At 36.5% G+C, this 20,825-nt stretch overlaps 2 protein-coding genes across 3 annotated transcripts in view; one reads left to right on the top strand and one right to left on the bottom strand.

Moving 5' to 3' along the window:
• STX8 (syntaxin 8) overlaps positions 1–20,825 on the bottom strand; it is a 110,711-nt gene that overhangs the window by 36,656 nt on the left and 53,230 nt on the right. The gene's annotated exons all lie outside the window — the stretch shown is intronic.
• The window catches only part of NTN1 (netrin 1), a 215,951-nt gene that overhangs the window by 191,198 nt on the left and 3,928 nt on the right, over positions 1–20,825 (top strand). The window contains exon 7 of one of the 2 annotated variants that reach the window (XM_088133491.1): positions 7,320–8,014. The exons of the other annotated variant lie outside the window; for it this stretch is intronic. Coding sequence (XP_087989617.1) covers positions 7,320–7,330 — 11 coding nt within the window. The 3' untranslated portion in view covers positions 7,331–8,014. Of the gene's footprint in view, positions 1–7,319; positions 8,015–20,825 lie in introns of those variants that run through there. 2 annotated transcript variants of the gene reach the window in all.

The raw sequence follows: 20,825 nt of genomic DNA, 5'->3' as shown, positions 1-20,825 counted from the left end.
GTATTAAGTATGTTGATGGCACAACCTTCCGCTGAAGCAAGAATTGCATTTTTAGAATGATTAATTTAACATCTGCTCTGCGGGATGTGACCTTGGCAACTATAGCTTCGTCCACCACCATTTTGGAGCAGTGTGGCACTGACCACAGTAGATCATCACACATCCAAAAAACTATTCCCAAGTTCAGATTGCTTTATTTTCATCTTGTTATTATAAATGGGCTTCCAGTCTAATTTTGTCCGTATGAAACCCACATTATCTATAAAAGTAAGAAAGGTAGGATAAAAAAATTCTAAAAAAACAAAACAAAACAAAACAAAAAAGGCGAGCCCTAAAATAACCTAGTAATTAAGAGAGCTTTACAGCTGCTGATCATCTTCAAAATTCTGTTGCACAACTGGAAGTCTATGTAATGTTGCTATGCTGCAAAGTGTTTTGTTATCTCACTTTTATTTTAGTAATTGTTGCAGTATATTTCACATAGGAATGCAGAAGTCTCTCTCTCTCTCTTGCTTTCTCTCTCTCTCTCTTTCTCAGAGGGCCGGCTTTAGGCTAAGGCTGGGTATTCGCTGGCCTAAGGTGGCAAAGTTTAGCGGATGCCAACACCACCCCTCCTTCTGAAAGCAAAGCCTGCAAACAAACAAAAATAATTACATCAACTTTTTGTATTGTTAATACAGGATTGTGGGTATTTTTGCATTGAGGCTTAGCAATTTTCAGTTGACTGTAGCTGGCAACTCTGCTCCAAAATGATGGTGGACGAAGCTATAGTTGCCAAGGTCACATCCCGCAGAGCAGATGTTAAATTAATCATTCTAAAAATGCAATTCTTGTTTCGGCGGTTGTGCCATCAGTCAATGTGGCCTAGAGGCGCCATATTCCCTTGAGCTGGCACTGACCACAGTAGATCATCACACATCCAAAAAACTTTTCCCAAGTTCAGATTGCTTTATTTTCATCTTATTATTGTAAATGGGCTTCCAGTCTAATTTTGTCTGTATGAAACCAACACTCTTCTCTAACTAGTACTGGCCCCTTTCATTTAGAATTAGCTGTTGTTAAAAAGAAGGGAGAAAGAGGATCTCATAATCCACTGATATTAATTGGAGCCTTTGCTCTTTAACACACAAAGGGATTTTCTTTTCCAGCTGCTTATTTTGTTTTATTCAAACAAAGCAGCCAAGCATTAATTTTAGTTGTATTTAATTGAATAATTTCCCAGAAGAATAGTTTAGAAGAATTTTAGAGCAGCTTGTTTCCAAAACCCATTACTGACTGGCATATACAGTAGCATCTGTGTGCCAACAAAAATAGGATGCTTTAATGTTATTGGAACTGCTTTTTGTTCCAGATGTGTTGAGAAGTCTCAGTGATATAATGCAGGCAACAGCTATATTTACACAAGGTAGGAATTTGAGTATCCTTTCCTAGTTATCTTGGATAAGATTATTCTTCTTAACTGGAAGGACTGGAATATAAAGAAGGGAATTAGTTTCTCCTCTTCATTTTGATAATTTCCTTTTGATTAAAACTGCACTTGATACAATTAATAAAGCAATGGGGTATAAAACATGAACATCTGAATCCTGAAATGTATTTATAGAAACATTTCATGGAACATCCCAACTGTTGAAGCAAAACATTTTGCAATTTCTGCCTGGTCTAACCTCAAATGCAAAAGTTCCAAACTAGATTTGTTATTAAAGTCATATTTACATATAATGTTCATATTTCAGAAAACAAAATGAAGACACTGGGGTAGGAACAGATAATTTTCACATTTGCATTGGAGAAAATTCCCCGCTGAAGACAATACAGACTTCCTCTTAAGGCAAATACATTTTGCAGAGGGAGCATTTTCATCAAGATTGCAACAGGGAAAAAAATTAGTTAAATCCCCCCTCCCCCAGAATCCCAATAATAATAACCCTTGTTGTTGAGTGAAGACTATTTACATAGGGTTTTTTAATGTACACATTTAATGTGCATCAGATCTTGTTTGGTGTTTAGATGTATAGTAGCACAGAATTAGCACAGAATTACAGTATTGCATTTTAGTTCATGGGGATTAAACAAGGTAGGGAAAGCCTATACAATGTGGCTTCTAGAATTCTTTCCAACTCTAATAGCCATAGGAGGCAACTGGATTTTTTCCCTACAGGGACTAATCACGGCATACATGTTGCCTGTGCATGGGTGTATGTGTATGAGTGTGTGAAAATCTAAACAGGGCATTTATTTATAAATCACATTTATAAAGCTGCCCGACTCATGACTCTGGGCTATGTACAAGTTGAAAACCTCTGAGGTGGAGTTGAAGTATTGGCAGTTATATTCTAATATTGCATTATTTGAATCTTACTATAATTATAAATCTAAATGGAACATGTCACAGGGGCTGAAGAGTTCAGTTTGTTTGTTTGTTTGTTTATTCAAGCTTATTAATAAATGTATTTCATTTATTTTCCTATCAGTACATTGTGTTCAGGTCAGTTTATGCCATGCTAGTATCAACTTTGGAGGATCATACCTAAGAATTCCTTCCCTTCTATGCCTAAGACTTTATCAGAATGTGGTGTGCCTAGGAACATACCCTTAGAAGCAAGTAGAAGCAGGACTATACTCTACAAAATCACAGATTTTGTACCTTGTTTAAAATTAACATCTCATATGCATACATTATTCAGTCTACAGAACTTAGATTTCTCAATTTATCTGTTAAGTACACAGAGTGATACGTTAACCTTTTAGACACTGAGCCATTACACTGAATTTGAAATCGGCTGGATGGCTGCCTGCTGGATAACCCTTCTTGAAGTATAAAAGGAGCTTGCTCCAAAGCCAATACACATAAGTTTCAATGGGCAATAAGCAATCAGGCCAATAAATCCCCTACCCCATGCCATTTTGAGATGCTAGCTGTCTAGCAGTATATCACCAGTGAAAGGACCATGAGAAAGCATTTGGTAGTTAGCAAGACACAGATGTGCACTTCTTTGTTGAACCTGCCTGGGCACTGAGTGATGACAGTCTACAAAGGGAGGAATCTTAGATGAGAATTCTGTGCTGGTAACCCAAACCCCTTGCAAGCAATTTAGTTCACCAAGATTTGAAAACACTATTAGTTGCAATTAGAGAACTTAAATCTTTCACCTGAATATTAATTCAGCACTACTGTTTACTCAAGGAAAAGTTACTGTAATAATCAGTTTACAGAAAAACAAGAATGAATTTATTTTTAAAAAATCATAACATAGGCAAGCACTAGCAGATTGCACTTTATATATCTCTACATCAGAAAGTCATACCACATTTGAAAACTCTGTTGATGGAGATAGAAAAAATCCTAGAAACACATACATACTCCAGGATACCATGAAAGGTGATTATTATTTTCCGGCATTCAACGTAAAATGCAAGTTAAGCTAAAAGTAGAAGTGAACTTTGAATTAATATCTATTAACAATGACAGCATGAACAGCTTGAACAAAAATTTGAAAACGTGACAAGCCATACATCTGGGGAACTTTCCACTTCACATGCTTTCATGCTTTAGCAATCTTCAGATGGAGAAGGAAATTTTCGGTGGCAGCTAGAAAGGAATTTGATTCTAGAATGCAAGCTAGCTACAATTATTCACATTCTATATCTATAGAATTAAGTACATATGAATTACACAGAATTAAGTACCTCGGGTGATTATATGCCAGATAAGAACATCAGGATCTATGTTTATATAGGCAATCATTATAAAATTTGAGTTTGCTGCTAGAGAGAATTTGTGAACAATGAAGATGCCCAGTTTCAGATATAAGCAACAATAATAATGACAACACGTAAAAACTGGACTGACAGGATATTTAGTACTCAGGAGTTGTAAGAACCATTTTAATATGAACTATATATTATATTTACATAAGTAGTGTCTGTCACTAGAAAATAATGTGACCTGAAGTTTCACAAAAAAAGTCACCCAATATTTTTTTTCCTATTCATTTATGCCTTTGATATATAACATTAGGTGACAGTATGCTATTTGATCAGGACCCAGAAGATGAGCGCACACATGCAAACATAAATCACTTGTGTGCAATCACAGGAATGTATACATATGCACATGCATATAGATTTTTCGTCTAGTGTAATTTACTAGGGCTGTCCAAATCCTTCAAAAAAGGAGCATGAAATGACTGGAAGAGGCAAATAACTAAACTAACTTCATATGATCCAAAAGGAGACTGGGGATTAAATTTAAAATATTACAGGGTTCAAAAGAACAATGTGGTCTGGCAGTACCAAACTTCAAACTGTAATATCAAGCTAGTTGTCCAACTTGGATTATAGACTGGATCATTCTACCTTATAGTTGGGCTATTGAGGAAGCAGGATTTCCAGATGGTTTGCACAAATACCTTTGGCTTGATACAAACAGGAATTGACAATTTACAATAACAAGCACCATATTAAAAGTATGGGATAACATAGGAAAAGAATTAGTCCAGATTTATCACCCCTTGCTTCATTAGTAAACATTTATGTTCATGAAGATGAGAGTACAAAAATATTTGCCTGATGGAGAGACAAATTAATCATCAGATTACAAGATTTAATTTGAGATTGAGAAAGATTTGAGATTCTTTCTTCAGAATGTAAGAACCACCTGATTAGTTCCAATATCTTCAAATAAGTAGTAATGTTCTAAAGGACTTATAAAAACAAGGTGGAATATTTAGAGATTTGGCTGAATCTGAAAACATGGAGTACTTGCTGGGCCTTATTTATAAATTGCTGGTGAAATATGACTCAGAAACTGAACAAATTAAAGATTTCATGATTACACAGATGCAGAACTTAGAAAGGCTATGTAACAACTGGAATTGTTACAATGGAATAAAAATATTAAATATCCAGTGAATATCATGTTTTGAGAAACCTGATGTAAGATTTTACTGATAAATTACCCTAGTACCGATTGCTAAAATTTGTAATTCATTTTTCTAAGAATTGTTAAAAATGTAATAATCAGGTCAGATAATTTTTTCCTGTTGGAAAATGGTGGCAATGCTGTAAAGCCTAACAATTCTGGAAAATTATTTATAATAGAAATAAATCTTAAAAGTTGAGTTTCCTTTCCAATGTTCCATTTGCATTAATTATCACTAAACTTTATATTGTCACAAAGTACAATTAATTAGCTTTGTGTATGATAACAGCTCAAGGATACCCTATGCTTCTTTTTGGAAAGCGTGTACAATTACTTCTGTAGAAGACTGACAAATTAAATTCTGGGAGTATGCATCAACACCTAAAATAACCTTTTATTTGAAAACCAAATCCAACCCAGAATTTAACATGAAAGTCATTTTCGGGCTATAATTTTAAACTTGGGTTTATACCACTTCCAAAATTTCAGTTTCTTTCAACATAAACTTTTAACATTTAAGCCTTGGATGCTTTGTTAAATAAGGGTAGATTTCTTATTGATTAGATAGAAATTACTGTATTTTTTTCATTTTGTTTTATGATTCATACTGTGCTGATTACTGATATTAATACTTTCATATTAATTTTATCAATGATCTGTAGTTTTAAAATGACATAAGATCTTTAACAACATAAAGCTAATCTTACACTGATTTTTTTAAATCAATGTATTCAGTTTTATTATTCTTGTAAATTTCTTGTCTATTCGTGTTTTAGTTTTCTTCCTGTTTCTTTTTTGATTATGTTTCTTTTCTTTAAAAGATGTTTATTTAAAAGAGGAAAAAAGGGGGAGCTGTGATAAATAGTATATATGAAACATCACTCTTGAAATTGTTAAGGCTGTTGTGGCTTTTTCTAAAGTTGTGCAGCTACTTCCTAAATTGCTCCCAGCTGTAACTGCATGCAGAGCTCAAAAATGACATGGCTGCTTTAATGACTTGGAGTGATGCTTTCTACATGTCTTGTGCATTATAAAACACCTCCTTTGAACAACTTCAACAGTCCTGTATAACCTTTATCCATAGTGTTAATACATTGAGCTAAACATTAAATAGCTCAGGCTCAGGATTATATCAGAAATCAAGCAAATATAAGGTTCATACCACATGCTCTGCTGGGCTAGTGTTACTTTTAAATTAGGTTTGTAATGAAGGGCCAGCATTAAGGACCACCACTCTGTAGTGAGCTGGGCGGTGACTAATTTAATGAATGAATGAATGAATGAATAAATAAATAAATAAATAAATAAATGGAAAGAGCCAAGCCTACAATTGCTGCATCTTAATTTCCCCTGAATGTCTCAGACATCCACCTTAGGCCACATAACCATTCTAAGGAAATTAAGACTACAGATATTTCAATGTTTTGCCTGTCACTTTTCTTATCAGTACCAAGCTGCCCACAGCTGCTTGCACTCCACATGTTCACTCTTTGTTCCATCACAAACCTTTACATTTGGTTTATTAAGTTTGAAATACTCATGTTTCCTTCTGCATCTCATTAAGGCATCTTGACTGAATTTCTTAATGTGTTTATTTAGAACAAGTAATTGGTTAATGTGCAAGTGATTGATCAATATCTAGACAACAAAAAGGCGTTGCCTCCTTTGAGGCAAGCTTGATTCCTGGTGTCTTCATGGACATGTCTTCCATGTAGTTTTCTTGGTACAATATGGAAGTGGTGTGCCATTGTCTTTTTCTGCAATGATTTTTTCTTCCCAGTTTAGTCTATGGATTTCCCAGTAGTCTTCCATTTAGGTACAAATCAATTTAACCAAGCTTAGCTGTTTTTTATACCAACTAGAGTTGGCTAGATGCTGCCACCTAACTAGGCAACTAGACAATTATGACACTAGTCCCAGAATACTAGAGGAGAACAATGTCATTCCCACCTTTTAAAGGAGGAGGAGAACGCAGGAAACTACAATCCTATCAGCTTAGTGTCTATTCTGGGCAAGGCCCTCGAACAGATTACCAAACAGTTTGTGAGCAGTTGGATAAGTACTACTGCTTTGTCCTCTCTGTAACTACATATATACTTGAGGGTTAGTTTTTTGCATTGCTTATCTCCAAAACATCTGTTTTCCTCAGAGAAGGTCACCACCTGTGTTCTGACATCAAAAGCCACAGTGATGATATCAGATGATGAAACTAAGCTATTGACAAAACGAACCTATGTTTATGTACGTTTTTGAATTAACCATTTAAGTAATGATAGAATTGCAATCCAACTTTCCTTGAGCAACTGGTACATTCAAAAGAAACTATTGGAAATAATAAGTTTAGGGCTTCAAATAGACACAATGCACCATCTAATTCTTCATTTTGCTCTTTAAGGAAAACTCTGACCTCTGGACTGCCAATCTGCATTCCAAGGCTTCAGCCCATCACAAATTGAAACAGCTGAGTTATAAATCTTTACGAAAACAATGACTGGTCACGGAGAACAGCAAACGGACACTCAAAACAAAGAAGACTTTGGTAAGAAGATAAAATCCACAGAACAGCTACATTTATTTGGAACATCTTCTCTATAAATGATTTGGGCAGATAAATTCTGCTCTTGACATTGGTGAAGCTACATCTGATCTTACTGTAGTTTGTTACTTTCTTATGTAATTCACATCCATTTTATAATACAAAAAGGACCAGGGACAGTCCAACAGATCTTCCAAAAAAATTTTACAGCATGGAATATGATCATTTCTAAAAGACAGCAGACTAGATTAGTTAACCTTCAACACGTCTTTAATCAGCAACAGAGTGAATTGTTAAACATATATATATATAAAAGTGTACTATATATTGGTAGGTACAATTTAAGAGGCTTGATTAAACTGAATACTAAACATCCATGAAAACGGGGCATGCAGGTGCCTCTTAGTGCTAAAGCCCAAATCAAGACAATCGTAACCTTGCCAGACACTTATTTTTCTGCAATTATAAAAACAATAGAACCAACAGCAGAACCAATTCTTTGGTTAAGAATACTGCAGAGAAATTTAGAGCAGAAATCCAACACTAAGGATAGTAACATGTTATCATACAAGCTTGGAATGATTTTTAATCAATGTCCATATGGATAGGAAACTCATTTTAGCCTGGAGACACCATGTAAATGGGATACATTTTCAGCCTGACTTTTTTCATTTCCTTGAGCTGCATTGTTAAGCCAATTGGGAGCCTGAAGCCTCTGCAAGCAAACTTCAAACAACAGTTTACAATTCTGTTTATGTCTTCAAACAAGATTAATCATTGGTCTGAGTTCTGGCATAACAATAAAGCTTTGTTTACTGACAATGAAGAGAAAATTTCTGATCTTCTACTCACAGCCTGAAGAATAAGGCAAGAAGTGCACAAGACCAAAGCTCAAGCATCTAATGTTAAAGAAGAGTCCAGCATTAGTTCAAATTGTATCGGCACATCAAGCACAATAGAACAGCCTTTCATAAACTGAAAATCTATACACAGAGGGTGAAAGTGATTTAATAAGAGAAAACAGTATTGGTGAATTTCAAGCAAATATACTTCAAAGAATATCAGGTATAAGTTGGTTCAGTCTAACCTGAGTGAACAATTTCTGAGACATCAGGGTCTTTAGCTGCATTTGTAGCAAAGTCAAAAACTGACCCATACTGTCCTTACTGCTAGTAGAGAATACTGCTTGAGGCACAATACTACCAAGAGTTGTAAGCTTGTCTACTCTTTCCTTCTCTTATTAAAAACCATAATGCGAAAACCTCAGTTGATCAAAATCATGATGGGTGACAGAGATCAGCATTTACAGGCCCATCTGATGACAACTATGGCATACAAAAGAATGTGATGTGCAATGTAACAGAACTAAATGGTAAATAGCATGAATTAATGATTTTAAAAAGAATGAAAGAAAAATTGTTATGCTGTGAGTTTGTGAAACTAAGAGAAAAGTGAAGGATGTAACAAATTTGAATGAAGGCCATCTCCTCTTTTGGAGTGGAGTTGATGAATACATGATAGAAGGTGTAGGTTTGATTTGAGCCAATAAGCTGAAATGTACATTAGAAAGTATGAATTGTCATCTAGATTGTTGTGGGTATGTATGAAAGTAGAAATTCATATGTATTGCATGTTATGCTCCAGTGGATGATAACAATGAAGCCACTGTTTATTGGAGCGATTTTCAGTTCACCATTTCTTCCCTGAAAGTCCAACATTTTTCTATAAACATTTGTTTCTTCATCTTTTTCCCGTACCCTAATGATGTATGTGAATCAGGGCAGTATAGTGCTTCAGATTCAAGGCAAATAGGAGTGTCAGAGCATGCAGGGCAATAAAATAGCACCTATCTACCTGTGCGGAAGCACATACAGTGGGGCAAAAAAGTATTTAGTCAGCCACCAATTGTGCAAGTTCTCCCACTTAAAAAGATGAGAGAGGCCTGTAATTTTCATCATAGGTATACCTCAACTATGAGAGACAAAATGAGAAAAAAAATCCAGAAAATCACATTGTCTGATTTTTAAAGAATTTATTTGCAAATCATGGTGGAAAATAAGTATTTGGTCACCTACAAACAAGCAAGATGTCTGGCTCTCACAGACCTGTAACTACTTCTTTAAGAGGCTCCTCTGTCCTCCACTTGTTACCTGTAGTAATGGCACCTGTTTGACCTTGTTATCAGTATAAAAGACACCTGTCCACAACCTCAAACAGTCACACTCCAAACTCCACTATGGCCAAGACCAAAGAGCTGTCGAAGGACACCGGAAACAAAATTGTAGACCTGCACCAGGCTGGGAAGACTGAATCTGCAATAGGCAAGCAGCTTGGTGTGAAGAAATCAACTGTGGGAGCAATAATTAGAAAATGGAAGACATACAAGACCACTGATAATCTCCCTCGATCTGGGGCTCCATGCAAGACCTCACCCTGTGGGGGTCAAAATGATCACAAGAACGGTGAGCAAAAATCCCAGAACCACACAGGGGGACCTAGTGAATGACCTGCAGAGAGCTGGGACCAAAGTAACAAAGGCTACCATCAGTAACACACTATGCCGCCAGGGACTCAAATCCTGCAGTGCCAGACGTGTCCCCCTGCTTAAGCCAGTACATGCCGGGCCCGTCTGAAGTTTGCTAGAGAGCATTTGGATGATCCAGAAGAGGATTGGGAGAATGTCATATGGTCAGATGAAACCAAAGTAGAACGTTTTGGTCTAAACTCAACTCGTTGTGTTTGGAGGAGAGAGAATGCTGAGTTGCATCCTCTCAGAACACCATACCTACTGTGAAGCATGGGGGTGGAAACATCATGCTTTGGGGCTGTTTTTCTGCAAAGGGACCAGGACGACTGATCTGTGTAAAGGAAAGAATGAATGGGGCCATGTATCGTGAGATTTTGAGTGAACACCTCCTTCCATCAGCAACGGCACTGAAGATGAAACGTGGCTGGGTCTTTCAGCATGACAATGATCCCAAACACACCGCCCGGGCAACGAAGGAGTGGCTTCGTAAGAAGCATTTCAAGGTCCTGGAGTGGCCTAGCCAGTCTCCAGATCTCAACCCCATGGAAAACCTTTGGAGGCAGTTGAAAGTCCGTGTTGCCCAGTGACAGCCCCAAAACATCACTGCTCTAGAGGAGATCTGCATGGAGGAATGGGCCAAAATACCAGCAACAGTGTGTGAAAACCTTGTGAAGACTTACAGAAAACATTTGACCTCTGTCATTGCCAACAAAGGATATATAACAAAGTATTGAGATGAACTTTTGATATTGACCAAATACTTATTTTCCACCATGATTTGCAAATAAATTCTTTAACTATCAGACAATGTGATTTTCTGGATTTTTCCCCCCATTTTGTCTCTCATAGTTGAGGTATACCTATGATGAAAATTACAGGCCTCTCTCATCTTTTTAAGTGGGAGAACCTGCACAATTGGTGGCTGACTAAATACTTTTTTGCCCCACTGTAGGAATTCAAAGCCAAAGGGCTGCCTGGTCCTAATCTCAATATTGGTTATATACAGGAATGGCTCACTACAAAACAAATCACATCATGCAAATTCTTCTTTAGTAACGTGAACTGATGTTTAGATCAGGCAAATAAACCAGGAGTGATTCCCCATCTGGTACACTAAGCCTTTCCTCAAACCAGCCCCCTCATCCATGCATTTCTCCTGCCGCAAATGTGGACAACGAAAAAGGATTTCATTTACCCTGACATTGTTAGGCCCACCAGAGATATATGTATACTTGGCCAGATACAGATCTTCTCCCATGATTTAGAGTGGAAAAAGAACTATTAAAACCTTTAGAAATACTGTATCTGATGTAATAAAATTATTGAAACAGTTGGGATATCTAATGTTTGACAATTAGTTTAAGTTATTACTTTAAAAATTATAAAATACATGTGTACAGAAATTTTGCAAGAGCAAGCAGAGAATCTAGAAGTATGCTTATTTCTTTAAAAATTCTTCCTGATGTTTCTTCAACTTTCTGTGTTTGCAATTAAATTTTTACATACACATACATCACTCATTCTGAAATGTATGCTCTAACAATATACATTTAGAGACATAAACAACTTACTTATTCTGAATGGTAAACTGTTTAGTAATCTGTGGGAGATGATATTCAGTGGGGAAAATATTCCCCTGGAACATCTCACTGCAGAGCTTCATTTTAAGGAACAACTAACTTTTGCTGCTTTCTTCCAAGGAACAGATTTCAGATTCTATCCCAACTTTTTTTCCCTTCTATATTTTGAAATATTAAACAAAAAGTAGTTTGTGAGGATTTATTTTTTCTCTTTTTACTGACTTGGGCTCTGGCAACAATTTATATAGGAATATATTTTAATATATACACAAAACTACTCACTTTATTTGCAGACTAGCCAGTTATTGACAGAATAACTGTATGAGAACTAAAATGACCTGAAAAGGAAGTTTATTTTAAGCATAAACTTTATCTAGCATAAAGTTTATCCAGGAATGACTAACCTTTTGGTGGCCAGGAATCACATTTACATTTTGGTGGGTGGGCAAAGGCCAAGTAGACATGACAATGATGCAATGGGACCACGGCTCATGGGCAGGGCCAGGATTTTGGTTTTTTTAAAATGGATTTTAACTATGCTAAATCTATTTGGAACCATACATTACAGTTTTTGATGCTCACAATTTTGGGTATCAAGAACTCATCCCATTAATTTTCACTAACCAGATTATCAAGGACCAAAAAAAAAAAAGGATTTGTGGCTCAAATGTGTTGCCAAATCCTATTCTGCTCCAGAAAAGATTTTTATCGCATAATGGTTTGAATATTAGTTGAAGGCTACTTTACCATTTAAATGAAGCACTATCTTACTGAAGTAAGATGGATTAATTAGAGATGGATTAATTTCCAGATTAAAAAGATTTTTTCCCAACAGATATCAGAAGACTAATCTACCTACCTTTGTATAAGATACGTACATTAAGACTTGGTACCCTCTGAAAGCAGCTGACCAGGAATATCTGACAAAACCATTTGAACAAAGCATTTGAATGAGCATTTCATGGAATAGCTCTCTTCAAAGCACTGAGGCAGCCAAAGCTTCTGAAAGCTTAGCATAGCTGCTTCAAAGGTACTTCCACCTTGCTTCTGCACGTGTGCATCACTTCACTGGGAGTCCCAGAGGGAAATCTTGTCTGCACATGCACATATACACAACCTGGTGAAACTCTCAAAGCAGGCATACCAAGTCTTCCATGGGATAAGGCTGCTTCAACACTTGGAAGTGAGGTGTCTTGCTCGTAGCAATGTACTTTATGAATGCCCCTCTGAATGCTTTGTACAACCGTAATATCTGAACTGGACTAAAGTACCTAATTTTCACGCACGAAGTATGACAGCACAAGCTGTCAAAGCAAAAAAGAGCACTTTTTAAATAAAATTGTAGACTACTACTTCATTTGAGAAAAAACTCTCCCTACTTATACAAGCCTTTGCTATTTGATTGTGTAGTGAAAGGTATACATAAATGACAGTGCTTATTAACACAGACAGAATGCGACTGCCATCTCTTTTCATCTCATATATTTTCATACACTGAAAGTTGTAATGTTAGTTAAGAAGCTAAAATTGGTTTTATAGATAGTCTTTCTGTCCATAGCTATCAGGAGCTAAACAAATCCCTCTTTTTAACTTATTGCATGGATTGTGCAGACTTCATATTTCTGTACCTCTTGTCTCTTATGATCAGAAAAGGGTGATATTCACCTGTTAAACAATAATCAATTGCAAGCATTCAGGGAAAGCAAGTAGGCTAAGTGATTTATCTGGAGTTTTCTTCAATGAACAGATATGATTAACAGCCATACTGTTTTGTTTTATTGAGGTTTGATGCTTAGTTTTCTGGCACATTGCTGTGGTTCTCACAGAACTGTTCCCAGCATTTGCCAGTCTACTCAAAGCAGCTGTTAAATGAAAATATAAAGAGTGTATTTTCAATAAAACAAGAGGGATTTTACCTTCTATGTCAGAAATGATAAATAGTTTCCATGAGTTCCTGCTGGGAGCTGAGACACTAAAGTTAAGCCAGTGTGAAAGAGGCTGTTGTAGAAGAGCAAGTAGGCCCATGCATTTGGCCTTGGTGAACTGCTCTGACTGCAAATACTTGGGATTTAAACAACTGTCTTTCCCATGCCAGGAAGGCAATGTCCCTTGTAAACACATGACTCTCAATTCTCTCCTTCATATACAGCATAATCAGGGGAAACCAAAAACTATAAACGCCTCATATGCTTTCATAGATCTTAGTGTCCAACAAAACCTGAAACATAGACCTTGGATGTGCTTTTAAGCCTCTGGCAATTATGACTCGGTCTGTATACCTTCCAATGCCACTTTCAATCTCTCAAGTCTTCCCCTATCAAAAGCTATTCCAGGTCCTTACCTAGACCATATAAAAAAATTCAAGTACCAAACTTCCAATTTAAATTATTCATTGTTGCAGACTGTGAACTTCTGTAATAGGTTTTGCATCCAACCCTCTTCATGAACTCACTAAGGAGAACTTGAAACATTTGGAAGCCTCCACATAAAGAAAATATTTGAACAAATATATTCCCTTTTTTCTATGTAGCTGAAAAGAGCAGGTGGTAAAGATTAAAGAGCACACACCCTTGATTTTGGCAAGCATAGAAGCATTTCCCTCAAATGCTGGATGCTCTCAAAAAGTACTTTTGTAAATTGTACCTAATCCTCATACTCTCTGAGCAACCTAGAGATATGATTCAACTGTATAGAATGCAGTCAACAAGCACTGAGCAAGCAGTTCAAATGATGACAACGAGGAAGCTGCCATATTCATTTCCAAAGTAACACTTGCTACATCGCTTTTTTCTCCAATGTAAGTAGACTTAGTAGAATAGTTAAGGTGAAAGATCCTTTTGACCTTTTTTTAAATTATTCAGCTTTCATACCACAAATCAAAATAAGGAAGCTGCTCCAAAATCTCAATACCCAGCTCGCAATAATTTGTGAGAAGCATAGCTTCATGCAGTGAAGTCTCTGTAAATCCTTTTACAGTTTCAAGTACAAAGAATACATTTAACAATTTTACAATGCAAAAGACACAGGTCAAGCAGACTGTTTCAGTGCCCAAAGCATAATTCTTGCTTGATAAAGAACATAAAATATTGTATTCTTAAGAATCTGCCACATACATACTGGAGGGCTAAAAAGAGGGAAGCAATCTTAATTCATGAAGACAGATTAATGGATCCTCTACCCATCCACCCCCTCAATTGCATAAATGTAATTATGACTTTCCTTGATAGGCTGCCAATGTGATATAAGTCTAAGAGAAATAAACTTTTTTCTACTGAGACAGAACAATAAACGGGTTTCCTTGAATACAGTGGATAAGGAATCCAAGTTCCTGACCTCAAATGTTTTACTAGTAGTGCTCTATGCAGCGGGGAACAATCAGAATGACATCTGCTGAAACACTGGTGATTTACGATATAATTGGTTCTACATATGTGCCAAGAGTAAAACTCCTAAACCCAACAAAATCAAGATTGATTACCGATTAACAAAAAAGGAACAGTGCAATACAGGTGGTGCAAGAAGTTCTCTATAACCCCACCCCCATTTAAAGAGGAGATTAAGAAAGTTGGCTGTGAAATCCTACAAAGGCTAATCCAATTTCCACTGCATGTTCACGGGGAAAAGGAACAGTAATGCTACTTAGATTTTGTTTTGTTTTTTTCACGGCCTACTTTAGGAAATATGATGAAGAGGATCACGATAAGGAAGGTGCTACATGCCTAGTTTAACCAATTACTATTTATCCCTAAATGGTTTACTGTGAAAGAAATAAAGGAGGAAACCACACATCCTTCAGTTTGTTTACTTCCCCAGAGAAAGTAAAGCAGTTAAGTCTCCATATGCTCTCCCTTTCTGCTAGGCATCACCCCTCGCAAATGGTTTAGCAACCACCCTCCTACCTCTTTTATAATAAGAAAACTTAAGAAATCTTCTGTATATAGTTACGGCATTTTATGCACATTTAATTTCCTATCTGCACATACAGTAATGTTTCGGTCAGAAAATTCTGTGGCTGAGTAGCAGAAATGAAAGTTTAATGCAGAAAACCTGCATGGATTATGTCAAGGGTCGTAACTTCATCAACAATTGCAGCCTCAAGTTTCTATGATTAGAAACTTGCACATAACACTTTATGTACCTTATGATTGCACATAACTGGAAAGAGTTTATAATTTTCACCATGTTAAGAGTGTTTCCAATGCCCTCATAATTAGGAAAGCATTCCTAGCACATTTGTTTTCTTTTCCAAGAGGCAACTATGACAGCACAGGTAAGAAAACTGTAACCCTAAAGAAATTGCTGAATCTTCTGCAGTCCCAGGCAGGCAACATGGCCAATGGTAAGGGAGACATTTCTCAAATGAACATTATAGTGCTTCCAGCAATGTTTGATCTGCTCCAAAGATCAGGACTCCCTTAGGAAGTGTATACCTTCTCTCTGAAAGCAAAACACAAGCCCCAAATCATAACCCCATTTATTGCTCAAATTTCTTTTAATAAGGACATTTTTCCAAATGTTCATCTAAATTGCCATTGAATAGAAATAACTCTCCTCATGGTTGCCCTGGAAATGGCTCACAGGATACTACCTAATCTTCTCATATCCATGAGGGGCATATCAAGCAGTGAAGCAAATAACAAGAAACCCAAACTTACTGCAAGCATGCACAAAAGAGATTTAGTAATCATGGGAAGAGTGATTTATATTAATTGGCAATTTAGACAAATATTTGAACTAAAAATGTCCTTATTAAAATTAATCAGATAACGTTGACTCTGTGTTTGGATAAAAACAAAAGACAAAGTTACCATTTCTAGTCTGGCCCTTTACACGTCTCCAAAAAACATTTTTTAAAAACCGTATGAATGCTTTCTCCAACCCTAAAGGTGATGTGTATCAACCTTGATTCTGGGTTGTTGTTTTTTTTATCGTGAGAAGCAACTTTTCATGTAAAGGCTTATGGAATTGCATAAAAGGAAGTCAGTCCCTAAAGTATTTTTTTTGGCTTCAAGAGAAAATTGGATAGATGAAAGGGAGAGAACAAATACAATTGTATATCCCACTCCTTTTTCTCTCTCTCGCTCAACAGACACATATGTGTATATATACAATCACAACTGCAGTAGCATGAAATCTCCAAGAGGCCTTTCCTAAACTGCAATTAGGAAGGAGATTGCCTTAACTTCAAGGGACAGAATTTACTGTGATGTTGACACAGCATGGCAGGACCACCAAAAGATGCCTTGCTGAAGACCTGAGAATGTGGGTAAAATGTTTAGAAGTAAATTGTCCTCGTCTACTTTGAGTTGTATATGGTTTTATACACCAAAGTGAGTATTTTAAATTGGGCTCAGAAAGCAATTGGTAAACAATGTAGCTGTTTCACTACAGAGTTACATAATACTTCTTGAGAGCTGCTACTTATAATTCATGTTAGTGTTTTCTGGGTCACCTGCAATTTCTAGGTCATCTTCAAGGACCACCCTATGAAGAGTTTAAACCCTGAGGTTATTTGCGACTTACCAGCACATATATCATCAACACTAGCTCTCTCTCTTCTATGCAGTGAACAACTGGTTTACCTGTTAAAGTTGCTAAAAAGATCTTATTGTTTCAGATATTTCGTGGTTATTCAGTGTTAATGCCAGATCCAGGAGTATTCACAAGCTATGAACATGCTCCTTAAATGGGAGTATGACCCCATCCTGAACAAGCACTCACCCAAACTGTAAAGTCCATCTGCCCAAATCAGTAACAATTCAGATGTTCTCCAAATACAGATTCAGCTTGTTTTCCTACAGTCTCTTTCAGCCCAAAGGCAAGTAGAAAATCTCAGCATCTCCAATCTTGAGTCCCAAAGAAAGAACAAAGACACCTGAGTATCATTAGGATAGTGGTGGCAACTGGTTCCAAACCCATGCATGATTCTTCCCAAAAGTGATCAAAGAAATATTTTAAAAGCATGGGAAAACTAGATAGTATCCTGTGAGGAAGTTCCAGAATGTCAGGCAATACCACCTTCTAATAATATCCAGAGAGGTCAGAGTAGTCTCATCCATTACTAGCTGCCCCACTGTTCCATAAGCACACCATGGTCAACTGCATTAAAACCCAGTAAGGAGATCCAGGAGTATGAACAGATTCCACTCCATCTGTCCCTCTCCTAGTGCTATCATCTGCTATCATCTGGATCTGTACTTGAACTAGAAAGGATCTAAACAATCCATTTCCTCTAAAAGTTATTGCAGTTTTATCACAATATTTATGTCTTCTCCACCAATTCAGCTAAATATGAAATACTGGATGCCAATCTAAAGTAGTTAAGGGGAGGGGTCTAAGAAAGAAATAATGGCACTAACTGCTACAAGGAACTTACTTCTTTGAGAGACAACCAAACTAGCTCACATATGTCAGACAGCAAGTTGGACACCCTAGCTACTGTCTAAAATGGCATCAATCCTGGTACAAATCCAAGCAATTTTATCTGCAATGAACTGTGCAGACTGCTTACAGAGCTCTGCAGAATACGACTGATTGATATTTGCAGATACAGTCAAGGAAAAACCAACTCATCTTTCTCCCAGATTACTATCAATCAGTTTTATAAAGATGTCCGTATATAAATCCTAATTCCACTCTACAACTGGTCTAGCAAGATGGTCTCTCATGCATCAGCATTTTATGTATTTATTAGATTTATTTCCTGTCTTTATTTTGTATAACTCAAGGCTCTGCACATAATGCTCCCACCTCCTATTTTCCCCATAACAAACACACTGCAAGGTGCGCTGAGCTGAGAGGGAGTAACTGGCCCAAAAGTGTATGTCAGGAGCTGTTCATGAAGGGCATGCAAGTTCTGCTGGAGAGGGTTTCCTTGAAAAGCAAGTTTATTGCTAAATGGAAAATGTATCTCTCTCCAGACTGAGAAGACCTCTCTGCAGGTTAAGGATTAATGACAGCTACATGTCTCCAGATCCATTTCATTGAAGAGCAAAAACTCTTATTCTTGCGGCCTTCTCAGAGGCTTTTGATGAGCTGCTATGACACACACAAGACACAGCTGCAATATGACTCGCTTATCTATAGATATGTACATATTCTTATGCAAATTATTTGTTCTGAAGCTTTTAAAAAAAACGTTTAATGAAGCACATCAACCCAGAAAATAGATCTTTACCAATGACCTTGTATGAAAAAGCAACTGAATAAGTTTTAAATGTTAATCCATATGCAACTTAAGATAGAGAAACAACAGGAGCCACTCCCCCCCAAACTCCTCCCCCCCACTGCCCCTCCAAAAGTAATCAGTAATAGGACAGCATGCCCATTTTCATGGCTAGGTGATAAAACACTGTTTTTGGCTTTGTGTGACATGTGAACACATGCACTTGAGTCAGCATATGAGAACTAGGCCATTACTGGATATTTTTTATATTTAGTACAATTATTTCGTTCTTAAGCCCTCTCTCATATTTAACATTTGGGAGCATTATCTCTATATTATTTTTTTCCCAATCTGTTTTTTCTAAAAAAAAAAGATTATTATATAGGAACTTATCTTTTCAAAAAAAGTACTGCATACAAGGCAGTTAAAAATAGATATGCTTTCTTAAAAAAAGCAACTACAAGATAGCATCTTTGGGGGGTACATTCCCCCCAAAGATGCAAATGACTTCTGCATTGGATTTTGTTTGTTTGTCAGCAGGCAGCTTTCTAAAGTGCATAGCATGCCCGTTTAGGAGTCAATGAACCATTAAAAGCTAATTCTAATGTTGTTGTTGTTGTTATTAGATATGCACAAATCTTTGGACATCTGTAAAACAGCTCAAAACTCTCCAAAGATCTTGGCCAATGTCTACTGGGTATCCATTTGCAGAGGCAGCAACATTCTAAGTTGAGTAAAGTATTATGCATTCTTCACATTCACATTTTGAAAAACAAAACAGTTACAAATATTATATAAATATGGGTGAGTCATAAAGTCAAACTTATATTTGTATATATACCCTATTAAAATCTGAAGAACAGTTGCTATATTTCAGATAAATAGTACGTCAAATTCTATAATTCTGGCTACAGAATGACATCTTTTTCACACCCAAGTACAACAAAATGAACTTCTGATGTCAAACATAAAAATCTGTCCTTTATCTTCTCTCCACCCCATGAAAATTATTTTCTTTTGTAGCCCCAGTACTACCAGTTGTTTATGTAACTGGAGAAGAGACAGACCTTCTTTTTCCCATGTGATTTAAAGTGCTCTGGTGTTAAAAATAAAACAGAGAATCTAAGACATTAAAATATTAATCATCTTGTGTAATATCCCCTGAGAATAACTGAAAAATGCAATGCTTTGCAATCTATTGGCCTCACTTCCTTGCTATGCACAAAGAGACTCCCTTTCCTGAACATATGGAGAATACCAGAGAAAAAATGTTCCTCAAAAGGCAATTCCTCCATTCTTCAGTCTTCCAAATGAAAGGACTATAATGACCATCTCTCAGAGATGGTACTTGTTGTCGATCTATCTATGATAAAATCATATTACTAAACACACCAACAATGTGTATTGAGAGGACATGAGGAAATGAGTTCCTATACTGTACAAACATCACTTAGGATCATAAAGCCAAAAGAAGCAACAAGCAGTCTACATATTAAATAGTCGTGTCACAAAAAATTAACGCTAAGAATGAGGAGGACGGGGCAGTCTTTTCCAAAATGACACTACCAAGAATCATCTGCAGCTCTAGCTAATCAGCCCATATCTGTTGATTTCTAGGCACCGCTTAGTATAATATCCTGTATGTCTATAATAAAAATATATTAGTGAAAAATCAACACAAAAAAATTAAACCTGAAGAAATGAGAATTTGAGCTCTCTCACATCTATACAATGGCACAAAATACCCCACCCCCACACTTCTAAAGTTGATTATTTCACGATTTAAATTGATTAAATGTGAACAAGCCAGTATCAACTGTTAGCAACCAGACAGATTTTCTCCATGATGATTTACCCTCAACCTGGCCTTTTAGTTCTCTCAATAGTGCATTCATTACTGTTGTAATCAAGTCCATCCATCATGCCAGTGATCAATTTCTTCTTTTTACTTCCAGCTTATTATGGACTTCTCAAGGCAACTGGATCTTCTCATAAAATGTCCAAAAAATGATAGTTTGAGCCTGATCACTTGTGCTTTGAATGAGAACTCTGATTGATTTGTTCTATTATCCACTTGTTTGTTTTCTTGGCTA

This window comes from Python bivittatus, unplaced genomic scaffold, assembly GCF_059951505.1.
Source record: "Python bivittatus isolate LINGU-HERP-01145 unplaced genomic scaffold, Pbiv_v1 ctg000080_np1212, whole genome shotgun sequence".
NCBI lineage: Eukaryota > Metazoa > Chordata > Lepidosauria > Squamata > Pythonidae > Python > Python bivittatus.
Note: the sequence above shows the minus strand (reverse complement) of the source record. Positions and strands in the feature narration are given on the sequence as shown.